This window comes from Ornithodoros turicata, chromosome 1 (genome assembly GCF_037126465.1).
Source record: "Ornithodoros turicata isolate Travis chromosome 1, ASM3712646v1, whole genome shotgun sequence".
NCBI lineage: Eukaryota > Metazoa > Arthropoda > Arachnida > Ixodida > Argasidae > Ornithodoros > Ornithodoros turicata.
The window spans coordinates 39,773,060-39,797,696 of NC_088201.1; the positions used below are offsets into that span (position 1 = coordinate 39,773,060).

Genomic DNA, 24,637 nt, shown 5'->3' on the forward strand with positions numbered 1-24,637 from the left:
CGCATTGGGCGCGGTAATTTAGTGAAATTATAAGGATGAGTCTTCAGTATTGCATTGTCCAGAGCGTTGGTGGGCTGGATTTAACCATGGACCAAGTCATTTTATCATAGTGAGAAGGCGACAGTTTAGTCTTCCTAATCACGTATAATACTGTTGCAGACTGTTTCTTTTCTTTCTTTCTTTCTTTCTTTCTTTCTTCTTCCGTACGTTATGTACAGCGTTCCGAGCAATCTACGATTTTGAACGATCGACAGTACTCAGAGTAACACAGCCACTCCTGTCAAGTCTTCGCTCCTGTGTGACATTTTGCTTGATTTGATCATTGCTATCGTAAGTATTAGTAGCGTTTTTTTGTCGCCTTTCTACCTTCCTTGCCTGGTCCTACAAGAAACCATTAAAACATGCAACTGACTTGTTTCACCTTGCACAGGTAAAACAAACTGAACCACTACACCCTCCGTGCCCCTGATAAGTTTTCTGAACCGTTCTGCAGGACAAACTACGGGAGTCAAACATTACTAGCAGCAGTACCACGCTTTTTCAATCAGCTACATCGTCTTGAAATTGATTTGTTCATCATATCATTTAAAGAGCATAAGCAATTTATGTCAGGGAACTCTTTTTCGTTATTTTAACCGATCGCTTTGTTCGTCCATTTGACCACTCCGTATATAGTACGTGAACCCTGGTAAATGATGTCTTGGTGATTTATGTGTGTGATTTAGTGTTGTTGTTTTTTTTTGTGATGTTTAGCGAAATCTTGTTGTAAATTTTTTGTTATTGTTGTAGCTAACACACCCACCGTTTAAATTTCTCTTCCGTTTACCTGTGTATTGAATGATGTATGATTGTACTCTCGGTTGAAAGCAGCAGTTGCTGCAATTTGTAGGGGTGACGAGGCGTCGTTCAAGCAGTTTCTGCTTTTGGCCTCGACATCCCCCATCAATTATGATGGAAATGAATTAAATCACATCAAAATCAATCAAATCCTTCAAGGCTAATGCTGGTGAAACATGCAATGCCTGAACTGCATGAACGACTTAGTTGACAGCGCTATTTTATTGTCATATATATTTATTTAACTATTCGTTTTCTAAACAGTGTTATTTTGTCGTGAACAACGCCAAAGTATATATAGCTCAATCTCATTTTCGCTCGATCAAACGCGAGGTTGGCATGCATATTTCCAAATGAAAAAAGTATTCGAGCCGCGCCTATCTGTGCGCCCCCCTTGTCATGGTCTCACACTTGACGTGTATGTGGGTATTTTTCACAGATCTCAACCCTGTACTTGCCACAATCTGACGTCGTGGGCAAAGGCGTTGCAGCTATGAGACATCAACGTATATAACAAAATGTCGAATTGAATTTGTTTTCCTTTAGCGTGTTGACTGCACAGATGGCTCTCGAGGCGCCCTCTTCTAACCACACCGAACAGTTCGCTCACGTGAGAAATAGCTACTTACGGCGTGCATCATATCTTTTTGAAAATAACTAACAAAGTGGTTGACTTTTATCTGGTCACCTCTGTCATCTTAATCGCCACGCGTCCTTTCACTGGCACGTCTCCTTGATAAGGTTAATGTCCACGAGTATGAGTGAAATCCGAGTCGGTTATTTTCAGTAACAAAAGCTTGTGTCTTGTGTTTCAAATGCTTAAAGGAAGGAATAGAAAATGAAACGACAAGAAAATGAAAATTTTGAGAAAGAAGCAAAAATTGTTTCAAAGGCATCGCTAGTGCTTTATATTCAAGCGTGTGAGCAGTCTCCGGAACCAGCAGATATTCCTCCTCTCCCCTTCAGGCCTTGTTCCAAAAGCAGGACCAGAAGATACTTTTTTTTTTATACTTTCTAGTCTTTCGGTGGGCTTTCGGTGGTTATGGGTAGTCGGTGGTTATGAGCACCTTCTCGATCCCCTCCTACCCATCAGCACGAAATCTGATTTGTAGAGTAATGAATTGGTTTCGGTTTGCATATTTCTTGCGCTGAGCAGCGTACCAATGCGCTCTTTCGCTCAGCTATACGCCAATTACGTGTTCATCCGCCTTGTTCACACGCGTCACGCGTGGGTGATGGAAGATAAGAAACAGCCGGAAGAGATGCCTTCTCCTTCTCTGCCCGACTAGTACACAGCGCTCGCGGTGCATTCGTCCATAGATTGAGAAGTTACCCGTCAAAAAGAACTCGTTACGAGTTAAGTTACCGTGTGAAAAATGTAACTAAGTTAATAACGAAGTTCGTCAGATTGAAATGTAACTCGCAGTTACTGAGTTACCTAAAAAAAAAAGAACGAGTTACTTCCAAGTTACCTCGGACACAAAATTGCATTACGCAGGTGCAGCGCGCGTGAGCAGTTGAGTTTGACCTTGAGCTACCTGCGGAGGAATGCAACACGCTTAGATCGTCTTCGCTTATATCCAACAATAGACCTCTCCCTGTTTGTGAACAAATGACGTCATAGTGTTCGATAGCGCCACAAATTTGGTAGAGTTGAACTACGCTCGAAGATAGAGGTGAACAGGGTCGCGCCCGAAAGCCACGGTGTTGAGGGGATTACGATGGTCCCTCAAAGGGACGCGACCTTCGGTCCTACTTTTCTTTGAATAGGAGGCAGCGAACAAGTGCCCATTCGTGGAGCCCAGTCCTCTCCTTCCGATTTGTTTCGATTTCAGTGTGTCTACCAACGTCATGATGACGTTTCTCTCTATTCGAACGCTTTGCATCTTACTCCCAGTGGGCGCACAATGGTTCAGCTTTATTTCAATGGCAGCGGTTCTTACTTCCTGAATAAAATACTGTCATTGATTGAATATCACGTTTTATGGCAAGAAATGCCATGAAGGAACCGGAGAGAAAGCGAGAAAATATGTGCACGTGAGTGAAAAGCGAATTAAAAGTAACTTGGAACTCCACTTAACTTACTTTGGCAAAGTTACCTGAAAAAGGAACGAGTTCCTCTGAAAGTTACCATGGCGCAAAAGTACCGAGTTAAGTCAGAAGTTACCAAAAAAAGGAACTTAGTTATAGTAACGAGTTACCTCGAACTCTGCATTCGTCATCATCACGATAACCATACGATAACCCAACGACAGCACAGCAAGCGCTGCGTACCAATCAGGTAGAGAAGGGGGACAGGGAATACCGAAGCGTCTCCTCCGGCTGTACTTTATCTTCTGTCACCCCCGTGGGTGAACCAGGCGGATGAACACGTAATTGGTAGTCGGATAGCTGAGCGAAAGAGTGCATTGGTACGCCGTTCTGCGCAAGCAATATGTAAACCGAAACCAATTAATTACTCTACAGATCACTAAGTGTCGACGATTTTTTTTTTTTTTTTTTTGAGGGGGGGGGGCATTTTTCGCCGATGGTTCCGGTCGGTAAAACAGAGGTCCGAAAATATCCGAAGTAAAATTTAAAAGTTAGGAGTTTTATTTAAGTAATGAGCATATGCAAATGAGCCGCTCACTGCTTAGTTCTTGGCCGATGCCTCAGATATGCTCACTGAAAAGGAAGAGTCTCGATAGCGCCACCTGTTGTTTACGAATTATTCAGCCGGTGGACCTTCGTGAAACATCCGGTATACCTTCAGGAAAGGCATAGGGTATGCTGGGGCAAGATGAGACATTTTTTGCTCGACGCCGCCTGTCTCGGAGACGCGGTGCTCCATGCGCTTGAAACTTTACTCATAGGTGGCTCTGCATGTCCGCTTTATTGAACGTGAGAATTGTCCGGATTGGTGTTTGCGTTGAAGAGAAAAAAAAAATCGGTTACTTCTGCCTGGAATGTAAAGACCCGCAAGAAAGGCGCAATTTTCTGTAGTCCTTTCTTTTCTTTTTTTTGTCAGCTGTGCGGCAGCGTGTCGCAGGCTTATTCTGTCAATGTAAGTCCACATACTATTTCTTTATTCATTCATCTAGATATATGCAAAATATGGGCACTCTATGTTATCCGGTGTTTAACCAAAAAATTAATGCATCCGATGATATGCACGGGGCAAGACGCGACAACTTAATATATATTAAATTTAATGCATTTGAAATTTAATGTAATTTAGAAACTGGTAAGTCAACTATCAGGTGCTTTTATGCTTGTTCCTCAGAGCTTCCTTTTTTTGTTTTTTTGCATATTGCCTTGGATTTTCCAGTAAATTTTCCCGTGTCTTAGGATATTTCCAGCAAAGCAGAAGCGCACTCAAAAGCGAGCGAACAGCGACACACCAGACTGGCGATGCCTTGTTTGCAAAGGATGGTGCAGGGAAATAGTACCGGGTTCTGTGTGGCTTTATTGCACATCATGTGCGCGGTGGGCTCAAGGGGGCTGTGTAGATGCTTGGATTGCAAAAACTAATTTGTACAGTTCATTACCACGGCGTGTCTCATCTTGCCCCACGCGATGTCTCGTCTTGCCCCGAGGGTTGGGGCAAGACAAGACAATCTGCATTTTTTAATTTCTTGTTCTTTGTTTATTTTAGAACCGGCTACGTCCGTTCTGATTTACAGATCAGAAGCTCTAGACCTATGTGAATGGGCCTATGGCTAGTTTTCTTGAAAACCACGAAAAAATTCCATATTCAATTGCAAATTTCTGTCTCATCTTGCCCCACCTTCCCCTAAGTGGTTTATAGCTTAGAGGAGGTTTAGAATTTATACCTCAGTGTATAAACTATACCTCTGGGATCGTATATCAGCGTGCTATCTTTGCAAACCAGTTTGCAACAAATTTAAAAAACAGGAACTATAAAAATATGTGTTTTAATAACAATCACCACGAATGGGAACAAGAGGAAAAAATATTTTGACACACACACAAAATGCTCATTCACAAAGCATGGGTGTCAATCGGAATGGAAAGCTCGTGCACATGACTCGGTAAAAAGAAACGTGGGAGAGTTTACGGGAAAAATCTGTCGAGGAGCACTACTGCTTACAATACTGTTCCACGACCGTTAGGCCGTATTCCAATGGAGAGTTTGGTACACACAAACATATGTATGTGTGTATGGGGGGGGGGGGGGTCTTACTCGGCTCGCCGTTGTTGGCCACACAGGAGTGGGCATCGTCACGACTATAGCAAAAAAAAAGAAGAAAAAAAAACGGATGAAGGATGAAGGGTGGAGATGCGCAAGAGGTCCGTTGGGGAGTGCAAAGGGCTAGAGGGGTCGTTGGGCCAGACCCGCCTCCTGCAGAAAAAGAACGAAGTTCCTTGCTTTAGCGGACCGTTCGGCATAACCCTTATGAAAATGATTTTCTAGTTTCTATACAAGACCTATAGAGAATCTATCTATCGTGTCTAGTGTCAATCTCGTGCATAGGAAATAGATAGAAGCTGTATAGGGTTTGTAACTGGTAAACTCTATACAGTTTCTATACAGGATTCAGACTCTAGAATGTATACATTTTCTATACAGTCTCTATAGAGCTAGTACTATAGCTGCCCCGAAAGATCTTATTTATGAACATGTGCTACTTGTTTTTTGCTGTACATTTGAAGAACAACTAATACATGCGATGTGTGCATGTATGAACATGGATATAAATGCTAATAGAAATATTGTGACTTATCACTTCAGACAACGTGAACATTTGCCGTTTATTACTTTTTAATGTTGCACTTGAAGAACTGCTGCTTCTACACTGTCAGGGGAAAAGGTATAAAAAGCGTATGTATAAAAAAGGTAAACGAGGGCGGAAGTACCATTTTTGTACCTATTTTAACTTTCTATACAATCGTTTAAACCACGTGTAACTCACTGATCGCAGTAGTTAATCGTATAGTACGGGGCTGGCTCCATGCATGCGCAATGTGCAGCACCACATAAATTTGGTGTGGAGATTGTGCTGGTCTAGTTCGAGTAATTTGAATAATAAACACAGTCCTTAATGCAGTAATATATTAACAATTGGAGGAAATGCTTTTAGTGACTGTAATTCGCTACTAAAATAACAATCTATGCGTGCTCCCCTCGGGTGGTGACCGAAATAAACCGTCCAAAATAAATCGTTCCGAAATAAATCGTGCCGAAACAAACCGTGTCAATTTAAATCCTAGTAATACTCCCACGGTGTTCAAAATCCCGCTACCGGCGAGAAAACCACCGCCAGCTATCCCGACACCGAGTGCCGGTCGCCCATAGCCACAGGAGCGGTGATGGCCCGCACCCTGAGCCGACGGGAAAAGCAGCCGGCACGCAGGCAATAAGAATGATTTTCTAGTTTCTATACAGGACCTATACATAATCTATTTATCGTATCTAGTGTCAATTTTGTGCATAGGAAATAGATAAAAGCTGTATAGGGTTTTTAACTGCTAAACTCTATACACATTCTATAGAGGATTCAGGAACTAGAATGTATACATTTTCTATACAGTCTCTATAGAGCTAATACTAGGCATCGAAAGGTCTTATTTACGGACATGTGTTACTTGTTTTTGCTGTACATTTGAAGAACAACTAATACACGTGATTTATGCATGTATGGGCATAGATACAAATGCTAATAGCAATATTGTGACTTATCACTTCAGGCAACATTTACCGTTTATTACTTTTTAATGTTGCACTTGACGAACTGCTGCTTCTACACTGTCAGAGGAAAAGGCATAAAAAGTGTATGTGTAAACCAGGGCGGAAGTGCCATTTTTGTACCTATTTCAACTGTCTATACCATCGTTTAAACCAAGTGTGACTCACTGATAGCATGTAGCTAATCGTATAGTACGGGGCTGGCTCCATGCATGCGCAACGTGCAGCATCACATTAATTTGGTGCGGAGATTGTGCTGGGTTAGTTCGAGTAATTTGAGTAATAAACACAGTCCTTAATTCAGTAATATACTAACCAGTTGGAGGAAATATTTTTAGTGGTTGTTATTCGCTACCGAAATAACAATCTATGCGTGCTCTCCTCACCCGTGTGGTTGCATCTTGGACCCCGGTGTCGGCTGCGCTGTCTGGGGTTTTTCCTGGGTTTTTCTCAGACGTTGTCAGACAGATGTCGGCACAGTTCCCTTAGAAGTCGGTCCAGGACGCACATTCCCCCAGAGCGTTAGCCGTGACGTTGCCCACCTCTGTGAGGCCGACAACGGCGAGCTCTTTCAGCAGTACCACCACCACCACCGTCACCCCTAGAGCCGATCTTGAATAGTTGAGAGTTGGTGAAAGCAGATCCAGTGCGTTGCCTGTGGAGCATGGTCTGTATGCCTCGAAGGAGGTCTTTCATGGGAAGAAACAGGCGATGACAGTGCATGATGTCCCGTATCCCAGGGTGGCGCAGTTCAACCAGCGGCTGAACAGCCATTTGCCTGTCGGTGTCGTCCGGAGTTGGTAAGCAAGGGCTGCAACTCAGGTGTGCTGAGGACGCTAGCTGATCTGCCCCTTCGTTGTCGCCGATACCGACATGGGACGGGATCCATTGGAACGCGATATCTCCTCCGGTTAGTTGATGCTGAGCGCACGATCTTCTGATGATTCGCGCTAAGATGTTTTCACACATGGGGATCATCATATTCCATAGGGCGCTTCTCGAATCTGTGAGTGGGAGTGCGCTGGCGAACCCTCGCGCCTGGACCGCAGGAGTGTAGAAGGGCCTGGAGTTCAGCAGTCGTAGGGGACATCGGGTAACGCGATTATCTCCTTTGCCAGGCCACGTTCACCGATGGGATGTAGAACGCACAAGTAGCACTTCTGGTACGGTCGTCAATAGAGTCATCTGTAAATACTAGAGTATGCGAGTGGTAGACATCACATATAAGGTTTCCAGCCGCCACTCTAGCCGTCCAGGGGGCTACACTCTCCCTTTTACGAATGCCTGGGATGTGGAGCGTTGAAGCAGGTACAAACTTCCGCCATGGCGCCGAAGGTAGGCCATCAGGATGTTGAGGCGATCTCACTGTGGGCCAGGGATCTAGTGGCGTATACGCTTGCCAAGCGGCCGAGGGACGTATGTGGCGTTCTTACGATGGCAGAGAAAAGGGGGTGCTGGCTTCCGGACATGGCCAAGTTGTCTAAGTACCGGAGCCCCCTGAGCTCAGACTGGAAAACTGATATGATACACCACGGCTTCGCAAATGGTGGAGCCGCCTTCACCCGAGAAGCGACTTTGCTTATCTCAGGTACATATAATAGGGTGCTATAAATCACTAACGCTGTTGATTAAGATGCTACTGTATTGACGTATGTGTTTATTAATTAAATCGCTGTTTAACAGAGATGATACCGTCTATACAAAAAAAAATTAATGTAGTGCAACACGTTGCGCAAGTTAAGGTATACAAAACGCTGAAGGAAACATAACACAGACGTCGCTTACTATACCCTCAGCTACCATGGGAGGTATAACCTCGGTGATCTATGCCTTATACATGGCATAAACGGGATATAGACGGTGCGATGACGTATAAACACGTTGTTTCAGCCCTGATCTATACCTCTTTTATACCTTTCTGCGTGGGTATGAGTCGACACTTCGCATCTTTTCTATACCCTCCAAAGGTATAGATTTTGAGCAGAAAGGTACAATAGCCCACTATTGTAGCTTACTTATACTTTCTTTTCTAACAGTGAACCGTATACGATACCGTTACCACGTACTCGAGTCGTGGAAGGGTACACAACTATAAGGAGAAAAACGAAAAAAAAAAAAAAAAAAGAACGTTCCCACAAGGAAGGTGTCAATCTCCATCAGGAACAGGCTTGACGCTTATATTTGCTTTCGAGCATTCGCTTATTTCTAGCATTCTGCGGAACAAAAACTAAAGAACACAGATTTAAGAACATGTTGCTATTGCAGTATAAACAACCGACTACTTCATTTATTGAATACAATCTGGAAATATCCATTTAGATTATAACTGTCAGACTGGTCAATTCAGACTGGTAATATCAGACTGGTCAATTCAGACTGCGAATTCAATTTCTTCCCTTTCTTTTTTTTTTTTTTTTTTTGTAACATTTAAACTCAACTCAACTCAACTTCAGACTGTTGCAACCGAAAATCTAGCGGAAGCATGATGTAAATGTCCCAAACGTTTTATTATTTTTTAATCAATCCAAAATCATAACAGCGAAAAGAATCGCGTTGTCTTCGAATCAGAGCCAAATCAACGGCTAGTTTTACTCGTTGCGTTCGTGCATTAGTGAGTTTTAGTGGATCGTACGCTATCGCCTTTGCGTACGTAAGGAATAGCGTCGGTGGTTAGGCGCACGCGCAAAACATAGAGAGAGCTTCGCGCACTGCGCAGAACCACTACGCTATCCCTTACGTACGCAAAGGCGATAGCGTACGATACACTAAAACTCTCTATTAGTGAGTTTTAGTATACCGTTGATAAGGTTATCGTGCCTATCGGAACCAATCGCAGTTGTGCGTGACTCAGAATCTTATTCACTGATTGGTTCCGGTTGATACGGTTCGACGCAAGTCACGTTATCAACGGTCTGCTAAAACTCTCTAATATCTAAATTCGCCGATCTTTTTGGGCAATATCTGAACAAAAAAGTGCTGATAGCAGAAAGGCGCAACAAAGGCCAAATGAAGTTGCGCGTATAAGAGGTACGGTTTTATACGGTACACCACACACTGTACCTTATAAAACGACCATGTACCTTATACATTTCCTTGTATACCTTATAGAGGGCAGTAGACCTTGTTGAGACCTGTACCTTATAATGAAGTGGGGGAAATTCACTGGTGGGTGTACAGCTTGATATAAGGTACGTTATATGAGATAACTGCCACCCGTTTTATTGTGCTTCCTCAAACTCTGCTTTGAACAGATGCCTTTTTCACCTCAGCATAAGCATTTATACAATTAATTGCATTTTTCTCCTTTTTTTTTTTTTGTTACATTCAAACTTAAACTCGATTCACGACCAATACAATACATGCTTGTACGAAATGCAGAGTTTGTTTCTTTTCTCTTTTTTCTGCGAAAACTACCTTTAGTTGTGTTTCTGCCAGTGACTAGTGTCCATGTAACCATTCACCTCCAGAGCTGTATCTGTACGTGCGCATTTGTAACAGTTCCTACTAGGGTCCCAAGGGCACTGCAGTATTGCATAAATAAACAAATAAACCACGCAAAGAAATATCGTCTCAGAGGACCAGTAGAACGCAAATATATCGCGAAAGCACGGCAAAAAATATGCTCACGTGCATAGGACCTTTGGAGGTTATGCGACAGCATTCCCCCCGCACACTTCCCTCGTGCGCAAAACATAATCAACGTGGGACTTGACCATCGTACTTCTGTTTCGCGAACTAGGAAAGAAAGCCATTTCATAACCACGCAGCACCACGACCTGAAGTTGTGGAATACGTAGCAAAACAGGAAAGAAGGGAAGCAGTGTTGCAGTGCAAGCACGCTTTGCTTATTTCTCGTTTTCTTTTGTTTTTTGTTTTTCAAGTGGTATTATTTTGCTGTTGTTGCGTTTCTTTTTCCTTTTTCATAAAAGTGTCAAGCCGCATCGTAGCCACGTTATACGTTTCCTCCTGTGTAGCAGTTAATGCAACCGCGTAGCTCTGCAGAGTAGCAATTTATCAAAACCGTAGGAAACATCATCAGGTCTCAAATGCTCTGGGCATGTTGGGACGCTCGCGGCTGAATTTCTCAATGCAAAAACAGAGACTAAAGAAACGCTGATATAGTGATCATAATGTTTTTCTGTTTACTGGACTCTTGCAACAGGTACGCGAGTTGCGCGAAAGGTGAAATTATGTCACCGCGAACTTTACTGGTCGTTATAAAAGAGAAGCCTTTTAGAATATAAGAAGGTAATGTTCAAAGTGCGCCCCCTAGAAAATAGCTCATTTTTCATCGCCATAAGAAAGTAGCGGAATTGATTAATTTGTTGGTATAAAGAATTATTTTTTTAAAAACCTGCAGAGGTGTACGTTACAAGATTCACAATATCGATCCTCGAAACAAGAAAATTGTGTGACGCAGATCAACAAGTATTTGCTCTATTTGGCAAATTAATCTTACAAAATCAATTCAAATTGCTCCTTGTAAGGACGGTTCATTCGTTGTTACGTTGTTACATTACAGCACGCTCAGTTAGGTTGTCCCGATGATGACGACATGAGCAGCACGACTGGGCTGAGCGGCAAAGCTCAACAGCAGCCCTCCTTTGAGTACAGCCTGTCGATGCCTTAAAAAGAGTAAAAGAGTCGGCAGGAAATGTCATAGAAGTGCCTCCCCAGAAAACCCTTCTTCCCCCGGCGGAATTCTCTGCTCACCGAAAGACTGTAACAGCAATGTGTTACAATAATCGGTGTGTGCAGTAAGACTGCCTGGCGCATCCAACTCATGCACCGGTCGTGTTGTAATAACAATAATCATGACCCCTGTGCAGGAGAGGTATGGTGTCGTCGAACATTTCCCTCCTGTTCTTTCCCTCCTCCTACGTTTTCCTCCTGTCCTTTCCTTCTCTCACCGCCTGTGTCGTTTTGATTACGCGTCTGTGGCGGAAGCCGAATACGCAACAGCGAGAAAAAATAAAAATATGCCACTTTTCTTGCCGTTCCTCGCTTCTTCCTTGGCGGGAGCCTCGCACCGTGGTCTGCATACAAACGTGTCAGTAATAGGGCTAGCGGGAATGCGCGACTGGTAGGGCTACTCTCGTAATAAGACGGACAATGGTAGCTATGGAGAACTGTTTCTCGTGTCACAGACAAAACGGCGGGGAACCAGGCGAGAAACATCTATACTTAAAGCCTGAGATTGGGGAACAGAGATGAGACGACAGAGTTTATGTTTCTCTGTCTTGGCTTGTGTGTGCAAACCTAGGTGGCAGAATCTGGTACGAGCGAAGCATGCTTTCGATTACCGTAATTTCTGGGATATGGCTTACAAGGCTTCGGAATGTCATTATATTACACGAATTACTTCGCGAAATGGTTCGGAATCCGGAAGACAGGGTCGAGTAATAAGCAATAGTGTACGTGTTTTAGTGCATCGCACGCTATCGCCTTTGCGTACGTAAAGGATTGTGTGGTGGTTCTGAGCACTGCGCGAAGCTCTCTTTGTTTTGCGCGTGCGCAGAACCACCAACGCTATCCGTTACGTACGCAAAGGCGATAGCATACGATGCACTATAACCCTAATGTCTGGGCCGTTACACACGTTTACGATTAGAACACAGCTATCTACAGGGTTAGTCTAGCAAATGTTACACATTTCGATCGCATCGTAGAAATAGAAGACGGGGTGTAGCCCACCCCAAACCCCGCAGACATAGCCATTTGTCTGAAGTTTTATTGATTTTTTTTTTTTTTTTTTTGCAAGCGCTATGGGCATGTAGAAAGAAAATTGAAAATCAAGCAAAATCTCGCCCCATGCATTTTCAATGGCCTATCTCGCACAAACACCGCCATCTTTTCTTGTGTCTGCTTCTTCACATTCACATCACATCACCTCACACAGGCGGCGCTGCCTACATCGATGTGACATGCCCATGCTGACGTTATGCACTAATCCTCTCCTTTTGTATGTTGGCGCCACCTGTATGTGATGAAATGAAAATGAAGCGCACATAGGTGAAAATGGCGGTTTTTGAATGAAATGGGCCATGGAAAATGCATTGAGTGAGATTTTGCATGATTTCAAATTTTTCTTCTACAGGACCATAACTCGCACAGAAAATTCCAACAAAACTTCAAACACTGGCTACCAATCTGCAAAGCTTGAAGTTAGCTAAACCCAGTCTTCTATTTTTACGATCCGATCGAAATGTGTAACGTTTACTAGACTAACCCTGTATATCATGAGTACAATTTCCGGTGTTTACCGAAATGCCCCAATAAACGTACGTCGATTTCTGGTGAGAGAAATAACCATCGATTTTTCCCAGCGAATTTCTTAAAAAATTCAACACCTGAAACTGGAAACCCTAGTCATGAGGTGAGCATCCTTCCCCAGCCTCCGAAGGGTCAGCATAAAGAAAGGTCCGAAAGGTTCATTACGGTAACAGCGCTTCGCGCGCGCTGTGTTTGTAATAAACCTTGGTCTAGGGCATATCTCATGGCAATGAGCGTTGACGTGCGAGACTCCTATCGACATCCTCATGCGGGAAACACCCCCAACACAATGCTGAACTCCTGCTTAACATTTGGAATATTTCAGAGGCAACGTCTTCAGGGTTCTCGGTCCCCGAAAAAGAGGAGGACAACGAAAGAAATCCGAGAAAATATACCGAAATACGCGAATAAACAATTACTGTAGTTGAGCGTCTTATATAAGACATTATACTATTTCAGTAACGTCGTTAGAACGCATTATGGGCAAAAAGAAGAAGAGCAGCGGAGGAATCTGTGTTCATTTTTGTTCCCTCCACGCAAAAAAAAATAGTAATAGCAATAAATAAGATGACAGAGCAAAGAAGAACCTATTCAAATCAAAGGCATCCTGTAACCTTCGAAAAAAAAAAAATGTTGACAACTTCCAGTCCCATTTTTGCAACGTAATATGAGAAGGTTATCAGAACAGATCCGGCGTCTTTCGTAGGCATAAAATGACTGTTTGCGAGAACTCGAAATGAGAAATCTTTTCGGAACCTCTCCTGGATCGCGAAGTCCACACGCACAAATACCAGGGAAGAAAAATAGGTGAAAGAAACGCATTGCTCCGGGATAGAAGGGCAGAAGCAAGTAAACAAAAATGAATAAATTAGAAATTGGCATGGAAAGATGCAAGCCAAAAGGCGTGTCCGAGGGGGTGGCAGGAAATACAGAAACGACTATATATGTATGTATATCTAGACAGAGGCACGTATATATTTGCTGCAGCGTAGCGGAGGAGCGAACTTCAGGAATGAGATTAGAACGAGATGGACAAAGTTTGTATATGTGTGTATTTGCGCGCAACGCGTGTGTCTGATGCGGAGGGGGAAAAGAACGAAAAAAAAAGAGGAGCAAGGATGAATGAGAGAGGAAAATGAAAACGCAATGTCTGTCTGTACGCCCTGGGGCTCCGCTTATGAAGCAGGGAAGGAAATGCCAATTCGAAGGACGTGCATCCCCCGCTTGTCTTTCGAGCCACCGTTCTTTTCTTTTGAAATACGGGGAAATGTAAACTTCATAAGTATTTATACCTTACGTGGAAATGTAAGATGGAGTTGTTATTTCTTATCAAACGGGACCGGTGGACGGTCAGCCATCCGATAAGGGAAGCGGAAAAAAGCGTACTCCAGTTTTCTTTTTTTAATTTTCCGGCCCACTTGCCGCATGCTTGCTTGCTTGTCTTACGGCAGGATGCGCATGCGTTGGGAGGGGAGCTTTTATTTCCGTCGATAGAACCTGACCTTTCTTTCTCGGGCTCTTTTCTTTCTTCTTCTTTTTTTAACTTGAAAGGTTGGACCCACTTTAATTTCGTCGGTACATCTCAGCAGACACGACTGCCGATTGCTTGTTTTAGTTTCTGCTCCCCGCTGGCGCCTTCAATTTTTACATCGTGACTTAGCTTAAGGGCTCGATGCGCAATCAGCCTTTTTGCTGGTGCTCCTCACACAGTTCAGAATGTCTTTCGATGTGTTGTCCTTTGATGAGTCTTTCTTTCGGTTGCGACAGAGTCCGAAGCGATGTGAGACGCAGCTTTTGGGATCTGCTGGATATCGAGCACGTCCAGTGCCGATAAGATTTTCCGGAAGCTAGCACGCGCAATTGATTGTCTTTCTCTGCCTGGTTACGGTGTTCCCGACACAAGGGAAGGTGAAACACACGACCCACGCTATCTTGCACGTCGCCGAATCGAAATAGTTTTAAAGTAATAGCGTCTGCGGATGGTTTCAGGAAAAGGGTCAACCTTACGAAACCTATTCTGCCATAGGTGCACGGAGGTGCCCGAAATAATTATTTAAAAGCATATAAACTTATTTGTATTAAGGTACATCATGATATTTGCTACGTCCGTAGGGTCCGCATGGAACGCAAGGACACAAAAAAGACAATAGTGCGTTTTAGTATAACGTATGCCGTCGCCTTCGCGTACGTAACGGATGGCGTCGTGTTTTCTGCGCAATGCGCAAAGCTCTGTTTGACACAGACGATATCGTACGATATACTAAAACTCACTAATCTGCCTTCAAACATGGATGGCGTGTTTTAGTAGACCGGAAGGTGTTTACGGTTGGTGGTGGTGCTAATGAAACAGCTCGCCGTTGTCGGCCTCACGGAGGTGTGCAACATCACGACTAACGCTCTGGGGAATGTGCGTCCTGGACCGACTTCTAAGAGAACTGTGCCGACATATGTCTGACAGCGTCTGAGGAAAGCACAGCCAGCACCGGGATTCGAACCCGGGTACTTCCCAGTCTCGATGTGACATGGCGAGCACGCTAACCAGTGAGATACGCGGGCTGCTAAGGTGTTTGCGATAACGGTTTACGATAAGCCAATCGCCTTATTCCTTTCAAATAGCTGAGACCGCATTGCTGATCTTCGATTTGACACCTTCCTTTATCGTATGGTTTTCGTAGAACGCTTGCGCTCTACTAAAACTCACTCCTGACGTGGCCTAGCGATATCGACCAGGGAAATTTGGTTCGAAAATTATGGTCACGAATTCAAGGTTCCTGATCGTAGTCTTGTACCCAACACTGCAGTACCTTCTGCTCGATATCACCTCCTTTCGTGACAATAAACACGTAGCAAAAATTCTTAGCGAGACACAATAAATGATAAAAGGGTACATCGTTCGTCAGCTCGATGCCACTTGGGACGTCACCGCGACGTTGCTCCGTCCAAAGGTTCGTTCTGCAAACTACACCTGTTTCTCGTACCTACTGCATCAATATTCTGGTCGGCTTCATCCCCACGAAATTTTGTGGCGCTTCCGAGCAGTTTCTCTATTGGACGCCACTGCTACGCGGAGGACCGTTTTCTTTTGCGCCGTCATTTTCTCCTTCCAAGATGGAGACACTCTTCCGCCATTGCTTCCCAGTATGCTAATGATGCGCATTAGGATTTGTCTTTTTTTTCTTCTTCTTACAGAAGAACTCGAGCAGGAGGCAGGGAAGAAGAGAGAGGCGGCCGTAACGGGATGCACCTGCTAATGGATCAACCAATGAGAGTGCGGAGCAGCCCCAGCATCGTCGTCATCATCGTCGCCCTCATCTCCTTAGGCACGCGACAAAGATGGCGTCTCCGCCGCTTCTTCTTTAACGAAAGGTGGAGAGGAGAGTCTAAAATATTCGACGCTTTCCGGAAGATGGCGGGTTAAAGATGGCGTCTCAACTGTTCGGGTAGTCTAAAGAAATCTACTGGACGAGCATTCGTATAGCGCCCCGAGTAATAACGCGCAACACTGAAGGGAAAAAGCGGGTTGCCGTGTTGCTGTTTTTGTTTACGTTTTCCTATATGTATATTGTTAAACGCGTTTGCGTTGCTCGGCTGTTACCGGTTCGAGAGCTTATATGAAAAATGAACGCATTAGGCGCGTCAGTCTTGGCTTCGATTTTGCGCCGACACTACGAGACCTCCGCGTGTGTTTGCCAGCCGAGCATATATGCGTCACTGTTTGAGTCTTGAGAAAATGAAATTGCCAACTGTTGTTCATTTTCTTCCTCGCGCTTTGCTCTCCAAGAAGCAAATATATTGCGTCTTAGGAAGGCAACCTTTGAATTAAATTTCTTTCTTCCTTTTTTGAAGAAGTTGTTTGTCTTCTTTAAATCCTCTTAACGTTTTTGTCTTTTCGAGAAACGGAGCGATATCGGCAGTTCGCAGCGGCCTCTATCTGGTGCGAAAATGAAGCCCGAGAGATAGGAAGAGGTGCTCAAATGAAAGGCATCTTTCCAATTCCCCGCTACCTAGCTGTCAATGCATCGCATTTGCTAGGTGGGGAGCTAAGAATCTATTCTGAGCGCAAAAGGCGTTCGTCCGTACGGTGTCCATGCTTTTATTCGCCACCGTATTTCGTATAGCTCGGTTTATGTGATTCCCCGACGTTTCGCCCGACGACCGTTCTAAAAAAAAGAACGCGTTGATATGTAGGACCATTTAATGGGCTTACTTCGCCAATGACTTCCGCTCTTCGATCCCTTTTCTAATCAGTTCATCTCGAAAGAGCTAACCAACGTGTTCTTTCTTCTTCTCTATTCCAGTTTATACGTACAGATTGCGCATAAAAGTGCGCTTCTGCCCATCGATTTTCTCCTCTTGCTCGCTCTAGTTGGACTTCTTGACGTGCACAATAAAGGTCAGCCTAATTCTGTCCATGCTATGGTGGATTGTGTGACAATTGATGCTTCGCATGAATGCTGAAAGGTATACGTAGATATTGAGCGGAACAAACGTTTAGATCCGTATAGATAATCCTCATAGAGTCGCTGCAATTTAGGATTATCGTGGCCACAATCTCTGCCCGCCCTCGGCAACATTTGAAGACTCAATCGAGTGGTGTTGCATTTTATCTGGTGCCTGCCCATCCTATGTTCGTTGGGTCCCGATGCTTATCTAATTTGCTCGAGCAGAACGATCGGCATCTGCTAGCGGTAGGAGGCACTTGTGTGGAAGATAGTTGTTTTCCTAAAATATTTAATGATAAATTGGTAATCATATCGCTCGATGCCATATATCACATTGAAATTTAATTTGCTGCGCATTTGTAGTCAGAAAGATAAGGGCTGTGATGCGCGAGTTCCTTTATTTTATTTCCTGAGTTTCATTCGTCCAATACGGGACGGATGTTTCTGTAACAGAAGCAAAATGCTGAACGTGCGCTCCCATTGAGATAATTATGGTAGCGGATTTGCAGTGGTACTCGTTAACTGCGACGGAGTCCCCTATATATAGGGGGGTAACCTTTTTTTTATCTAGCCAAGAAAGTTTCCTATTTTTCAAATGTTTAAATGGAACGCACACACTAAACACCATCGACAACATTCAGTGGTCCATGTGAAATTGCTGTTTTTCACGAGGTATCGTTAGTGTTTCTAACCCTCCTTTACAAGTACCATACCTAACCAATACATGAATTATGACTACTTCGTTAGGTATTGAGTTGAGGCTAATGGAACTTTCCTATTTTGATTTGACCGTGATTGATCCTGTGTGACAGTTTCGGACAACCAGGATTTTTCTTGTTCGGAAAGCCGTCAACTTTTTATTTTCTTTCTTTTTTTTTTAAATCTCCCCATGACTATCATTCACAAACATGCCTGCTTATTGTGAACGCAAATGCGTAATGGATTTTGTTTTTTGTTTTTCTTTTTTTCATTTCTCGCCCTGGTGGCTTTCGATAGCTGCGAGATTATCCATCTCGAGCCAGCGCCAACCGCGCCTGCAGGCGGGAGGGGTGCTTCCCCGCATCACGGGTGTATGCGCGGCGAAGCACCCTTCGAAGGGGGCTTCTTCATCGGTGGCCCAAGGATTTCTAAACGACATCTCCGATGCACAACAAAAACAACCATTGGCCAAAATGGAGGGGATGGACGACGACAACAGACACAAAAATAGAGTGCAATTGTGAAATGCACGGGAGCCGCGAAGAGGACGTCTTTTATAGTTCATATTTTGCGTTCATATGGATGAAAACTCCTCGGCGTTTTCTGTTTCAGTTAAGCTCTCAAGTTCGCTGCCGTTGTTGGAGATCTCTATATTTATGGAGAGTAAATATGTCTCTCGGAGAGCGTATCTCATTTCCTGCTCGATTTTCCTGATATGAAGAAAAACGGAGCGGTATTCGCTTGCATTACTCCAGCGGAGTTATTATTTAGAGACGGCAGCTAGTAATCACAGTTATTGCTCATCTCTGTACCCAGAAAAGCAAGAGATGCTTTCTTCCACACGGGCTATCAAATAACGCGCTACGTTGATACACAACTCTGCTCTGCAATATCTTTTCACGCAGCTCTATAAAAAATCTCTTTGTGAGGGTAACTCCGCCTGGAAACTAGTGGGCACGATTTTCGTTATGGAAGTACCTTTCAACGGACGGTTTCACTGCATGCTGAACATGGGAAGCCACGCTTATTTAGAAGAAATCAAATCAAGAACCGCGTGTACCAGAGCATGAATCCCCCGCATGTTTATCGATTGACGCATCCTAGAGGCAACCTCATCAAGCGCGTAATGATCAGCACCTAATTATGCATCCCGCCCATTATGAAGGCGTTTCTCGCGCATCGGTTGTCTCACTGCTGCATTTGGGTAATGAGCGCAGCTCGACTCCACCCCTTCAGCTCGTTTCATCCCTTCAAGACGCGATCGACCAATGATAAGACGTGTTTCCGTCGCGTTCCGAGCTTACATAAATATATAAACACTAATGAAACACAAAAGGCGAAGAATACTGTGACGCACGCCGAAATTTAAGGCAGAAACAAATTTAATAAATCAAGGAGTAAAAAAGAAGAGGGGAAACTCCGCCTCCGCCGCAAAATAAAGGAGAGCCAAAGAATAATGGCGAAGAAGAAAGCGACGGATAAAGAAAATGGGGCAAAATCTTTAAAAGCAAAGTGGAGTATGCCCCTTTCCATCGCCATCCCTCGCTCTCTTCTTTAAAGATTTCTCTTCGTTAAGAAGGCGCGCCGCCATTTCCCAACAGGTCTCTAAGCGCACGTTTGCCCTTCCCTCTATATTTTAGAGGAACCCTCCTTCCGACACCTTGTTAGGGGACCCTGCTCTGCATTGCCGCCGCAGCGTGCACACGTGACCTCCAAGTGCCGACGAATAGGACGCATCAACGATGCACCTGCAGTATAGCACATCGTGGGGAAGAGCACTTCCTCCTCTTTTCTCATTATAAAGAATGGAGGATGGAAAGCGCCGTTACGCTCCTGCAACAGACACGAGAAGGAAACTTGATATTCGCAGCGAAATCTTAAATGGGCTCGATGGAGAGGGAAAAAGACATGCGTGCTGCATCTTATTGTTGCGCAAGAGTGAACCTTCCTATTACGTCTATTATTATTGCGTTATTATAGCGAGCTCCCTTTGTATCGTCCTGGATATTTGCGCCTGCGTGAATATTTATAATGAAGCCTCTCTTTTGGACATTCTCTTCGTTACGCCCCACTGGATCACGCCTGCTTAGCGGTGCCTTTTCAGTTGCATCGGAAAACGGCCTACGATCGATGCACGCCGCCGAATATTACCGACCCAGAGACGATGACAAAAGATTGTGCGCTGCTGCCACATGCTTAACAGGAATTCGGCCTCGAAAGAAAACGGGGCTCCGGAGCAATGGCGGCTCTCTAATTTTAGATTTCTAGTCAAAGGTTCCAGACATCTTATATAGTAAATGTGTGACCGATCACATAATTTCTAATTAATCCTTCTGGATCTTTTCGATAGTTTCTCATAGATGATTGACCCCATTTCCTTGCGTGTGACTTTCTCAGTCCTCACTGTTTTCGATTTTTGCTAACTTCGTCGAATGCACGAAATGTGTCACATTACATTACTGTATATTTATATATACATTATTATATCGAAATATGGACGAAATAACGATATTACTCATTGACGTAGTCAACATGTGTCTGGAATGGAGCTGAAACCATCGTCCCTTTTCGCCTGCCTGATCCACATCCTGTTCGTGTCCTTTTACACGTTCTGCCGGCAGTGAATACCGAACGTGCAGAAGTACAAATATACAGATATAGTAAATCTATATATCCATTTAATGACGAAATAGTCTTACATATAGAACGCATTAAGTGACAAATAATTGCAAACTGGTTCGCTAGCGCAACCACTGTGATACTGTCTGAGAGGACATCGAGAGGGAGACAGAGCAGCTTAAGGACGCCTGAAAGATGAAGCATTGGGAGTCGATGACGACGTAAAATGAGTACACACGCGGTTCCCGTTGCAGTGCATCGCAGGGCACCCCACACGAACGGTTGATGACACGCATTTTGTAGGTCATCGAAGAATCTCCGCACGTAGGTTCGCAATGACAAACGGCGTACGGCGATGTGGATATGCCAGACGAGAGCGCAAGAACGAGGCGGTATTAAGCGAGATTTAGCTATGATTGGTAAATATCCTCTTTTTCGTTTCCTCATATGTTTCTTTTGTGGGGATTGGGGAAGTTAGGTTTCTTCTTCTTATTTTCTTTTTGCCTCTTGTCGTGAATTCGCAAGCCTTGCGGTGGAAAGAAAAAGGCCTTCCTCCCCCCCCCCCCCCCCCCCCGCCCGCCCGAGAGCTCAGGGCGGCCCACCAGGGCCGCATATAGCCAGTTGTAAGCAACTACAGCGCAAGTGGGAGACCTGCCCTGATTGTGGCATCAAACGACAGTGAGAGTCCATTTGCCTTGTAGTCTGCACGGCCATTCATGCAAACTATACAGTGTAGTCACTACTGGTGTGCGCGCGCGTTGGAGTGGTACTTCAATTTATCGGAGAATGTCTCTGACGCAAAGGGGGTTTCACGAACCCCCACAGCGTAGCCCATTAGAGCGGTAATTACCCCCTCCGAGGAGTACATTTACTCCCCATGTGAGACAGCCGATATGTCCTTTGGTGGTGAACAGCCGCAACTAAATAACAATAATATAAACTAATAATATTAATGTTGCACTTATTCTCCGCTGAAATGCTCACGCACCTTCAAGCAAGATTGAAGGAACAATATTGCAGGTACAAAATCTCAAGCCTTGAAGAGACAATGTTGGGATAACATTTTAGTCTACTAAAAATAACTCTTCCCGTTATCCATCTTTTTCTCTCTCTTTCTCTCTATCAGAGCAGTGAATAGAGAATTTTAGCAAACCGTTGACAACGTGGTCTTGGAAGAACGGTATCTACCGCATCCAATTAACAGATAAGGCTCTGAGTCACATGTGCTGCGATTGGTTCCACTAGGTAGGATACCGTCACGTTGGCGTTATGCCAACGGTTTGCTAAAACTGCCTAATGTCACGCAGTGGGTCAAAGTCGAGACTGCTGTCTTAATGACAAAAAGTATGAACTATGCACTCCTTTGTACTACATATGATACGCCTCGCGATGGGATGCTTGTTGAAACAGTCACGAATATTTATGCAACGAAGTAACACCATTTCAAATTGCTGGACCTCATCCTTGTGATGCTCACATTGGAAAATGTTAGCTGACTCGCGGTCCTTCGTTTAACAGCCTCCACGCAAACTCCCTTCCTCATGTACCTTCCTGACCAATTGAAGGATGCAAGCTGTTTTTTTCCTTCTTTTTTTTTTTTTGCGTATTTTTCGATTAGAGAAGCGAACGCAGAAAGCACGTTTCTCCCCCGCGCCCATAAAACCTTCCTCCGATCTGACGACTCAGCGGAACGACGCGACATTTGAACTAGCTCTCGCGGCCCACCGTATCATTTTTCTCGCGCATCTTTTTTTCTGCTCTGTGCATTCGATAAAGACAAAGAAAAGCCGTCGGGAGGGTAACGAATGAATATATTCTACACGGTCATTAGAATAAGCACTCGTGCTTTCATAAATGGGCGCCAATGCCAGTTCGTAGCAGCACTCCCGGATTTCGAGTGCCTCCAAACGCAGGCGCCAAGTAACATCAATCCTCGAACATTTTTCACCAGCTGGGAATGCATTTTTATTGAAGCCGGGAGGATCCCTTAAGACCCGCTCGCCGCATTTGTGTACATGGGGGGGAGGGGGATCCTCTGATTTTCTTCTCTTTTTTTTTTTAAATTGCGCGACTGCTAGAGGTGATACTTCACAATACAGCCTCCGCGCATCTATCTACCTGCGTAGACTATAGCACGCTCTGGGCTGCGAGGATATATGCGTTCGGGAAGTGCAAAGCATAACTGATGTTGACGGTGAAGTCTACGGGAGGAAACAGAGCCGAGACCGTGGATGCTTCTCCGTAGATTACCTCTTCGGAGAAGGACTCCCCCCCCCCCCCCCCCCCCCCTTGCTTTTACTGAACCTCGTGTTCCGGCTTACCGTTTGAGAATAACTTGGGCGAAGTTGCTGATGTGTAGCTGCAGCAACGGATGCTTATGAAAAAGGATGTGGCAACGGCATGTCGATGGATGCAGGAAACAGAAGGTGTGGTCGAACCAGCTCGTCGCTATCTGCGTGAAAACAGATTATTGCATCTAACACTGCGTTACAACACCATTTCGACAACATGCTTTTATTCTCTCTCTTCACATGCTCTTTGCTTGTTCGATTTTGTTTTCGTCTTCGGTTGTAGCAACAAGCTTTCAAAAGGCAACAGAAAGAAGTGCGAGTTTCTAAAATACTGTACGCTGCGCAGAATAGGAAGTTTCGCATACGGTCATCGTTATATTTAGATATTCACCTACTCTAATGAGAAAGGGCGACCAAACCTCAGGAGTGAGGCCCTTCTTCTACCCTATAGGCCTCAAATACACGCGCCACCATAGAAATGAACTGTGTTATGCACGTTAACTTTAATGTCAGTTTGAAATTTCGCAATAAGCTACCGCCGGTATAGATATACAAAAAGTGTTCGACCTGCAAATAAAAGCATCGGGTATCGCACAGTGCTTGATTTTTTTTTTTTTTTTTGAGGGGGGGGGGGGGTAATGGCAGGATAAGCTGAATTTTGGAATAAGCAAGGGATAACCCTGGCTACCATTCACGAGCGCACAAAAAATGTGTGCGGGGGAAAATGCATCTTCGTACGCTACTTTAAACTCGGCGAACGTCCTACGGATGGTACACATTCACGAAGCTTCAGTGACGTCCAAGCAGGACACCCGGCTTTACTTGCATCAATCCACAGTAGTAGCGTTGTCTATCTACACAACTAAAGTTGAAGCGAATGTAGCTTTTTTTTTTTCATGTATCCATGATAGGAGATATCCCACGGCACGCATGCGAACAATCACATAGCAGGGTTCCCTTCCGGAAAGTTTTGCGAGTTGCCGGCCTGCTAGAGTACAAGTTGTCAGCTACAGTGGAGACTACAAGATAGATGGGTTGAAATTCAAAATGTTCGACCATCGCGCTCTTTCGTCAAACACTAGGTCACAACAACAACAAATAAATGCTGACTATGACATGGGGTGATTCACCACTGGAGAGCAGTACATTACCCCATTACACGCGGAACGTTAGATGTGGGATATGAGAATGAAGTTAAAGTTATGTGCAAGTACGACAATTGAGCTGTCCTCCACTGGCTGAGCTACTTCACAAAAAGGAAGATGAAGGGAAAAAAACACACATAAAAGAAGCACCAATGGTCATTGAGATACAGAGTATGACTCTACAGCGTCTGGAGCAAACCGGTAGACAAGAGGAACTCCAAGAACATCAGAAGACACCGACGGTGTTGCACGTGGCACTGATATGGGCCAAGAATTGCAGCTAGGTTGAATGTCTGTCGGCTAGCAGTACTCAACTGAGCACAGAGTTGCCGCCTCTCCGTTTCGTAGAGCACACATTCTGTTAGGACGTGCTCAATGTTCGCTACGACGCCACATTTGGAGCATAGGCTGCTACCACAGTATCCGATCCGGTATTGAATTGGGGAGTGAAGGCTACGTTGAGACGAAGCCTGTGCAGGAGGGACGTAAAATAGCGTGGTAAACTGTCTGAAACTGAGAAAGACAAATTTGGATTCACCGAATACATGAGAGACCTATCAGTATGTCCCGACTCCACTGCTGGCGAGCTAATGGCTGGATGAGCCGGTCAGAAGTGATCTCCTGTCTCCTGCCGACAATACTATT

The 24,637-nt window shown here is 44.5% G+C and overlaps 1 protein-coding gene across 1 annotated transcript in view; it reads right to left on the reverse strand.

The window, feature by feature from the left end:
* Positions 1–24,637, reverse strand: part of LOC135386057 (uncharacterized) — a 226,906-nt gene that overhangs the window by 188,910 nt on the left and 13,359 nt on the right. Inside the window, exon 3 of the mRNA XM_064615809.1 lies at positions 22,878–23,008. Within this exon, the coding sequence (XP_064471879.1) occupies positions 22,878–23,008 (131 nt within the window). The remainder of the gene's footprint in view (positions 1–22,877; positions 23,009–24,637) is intronic.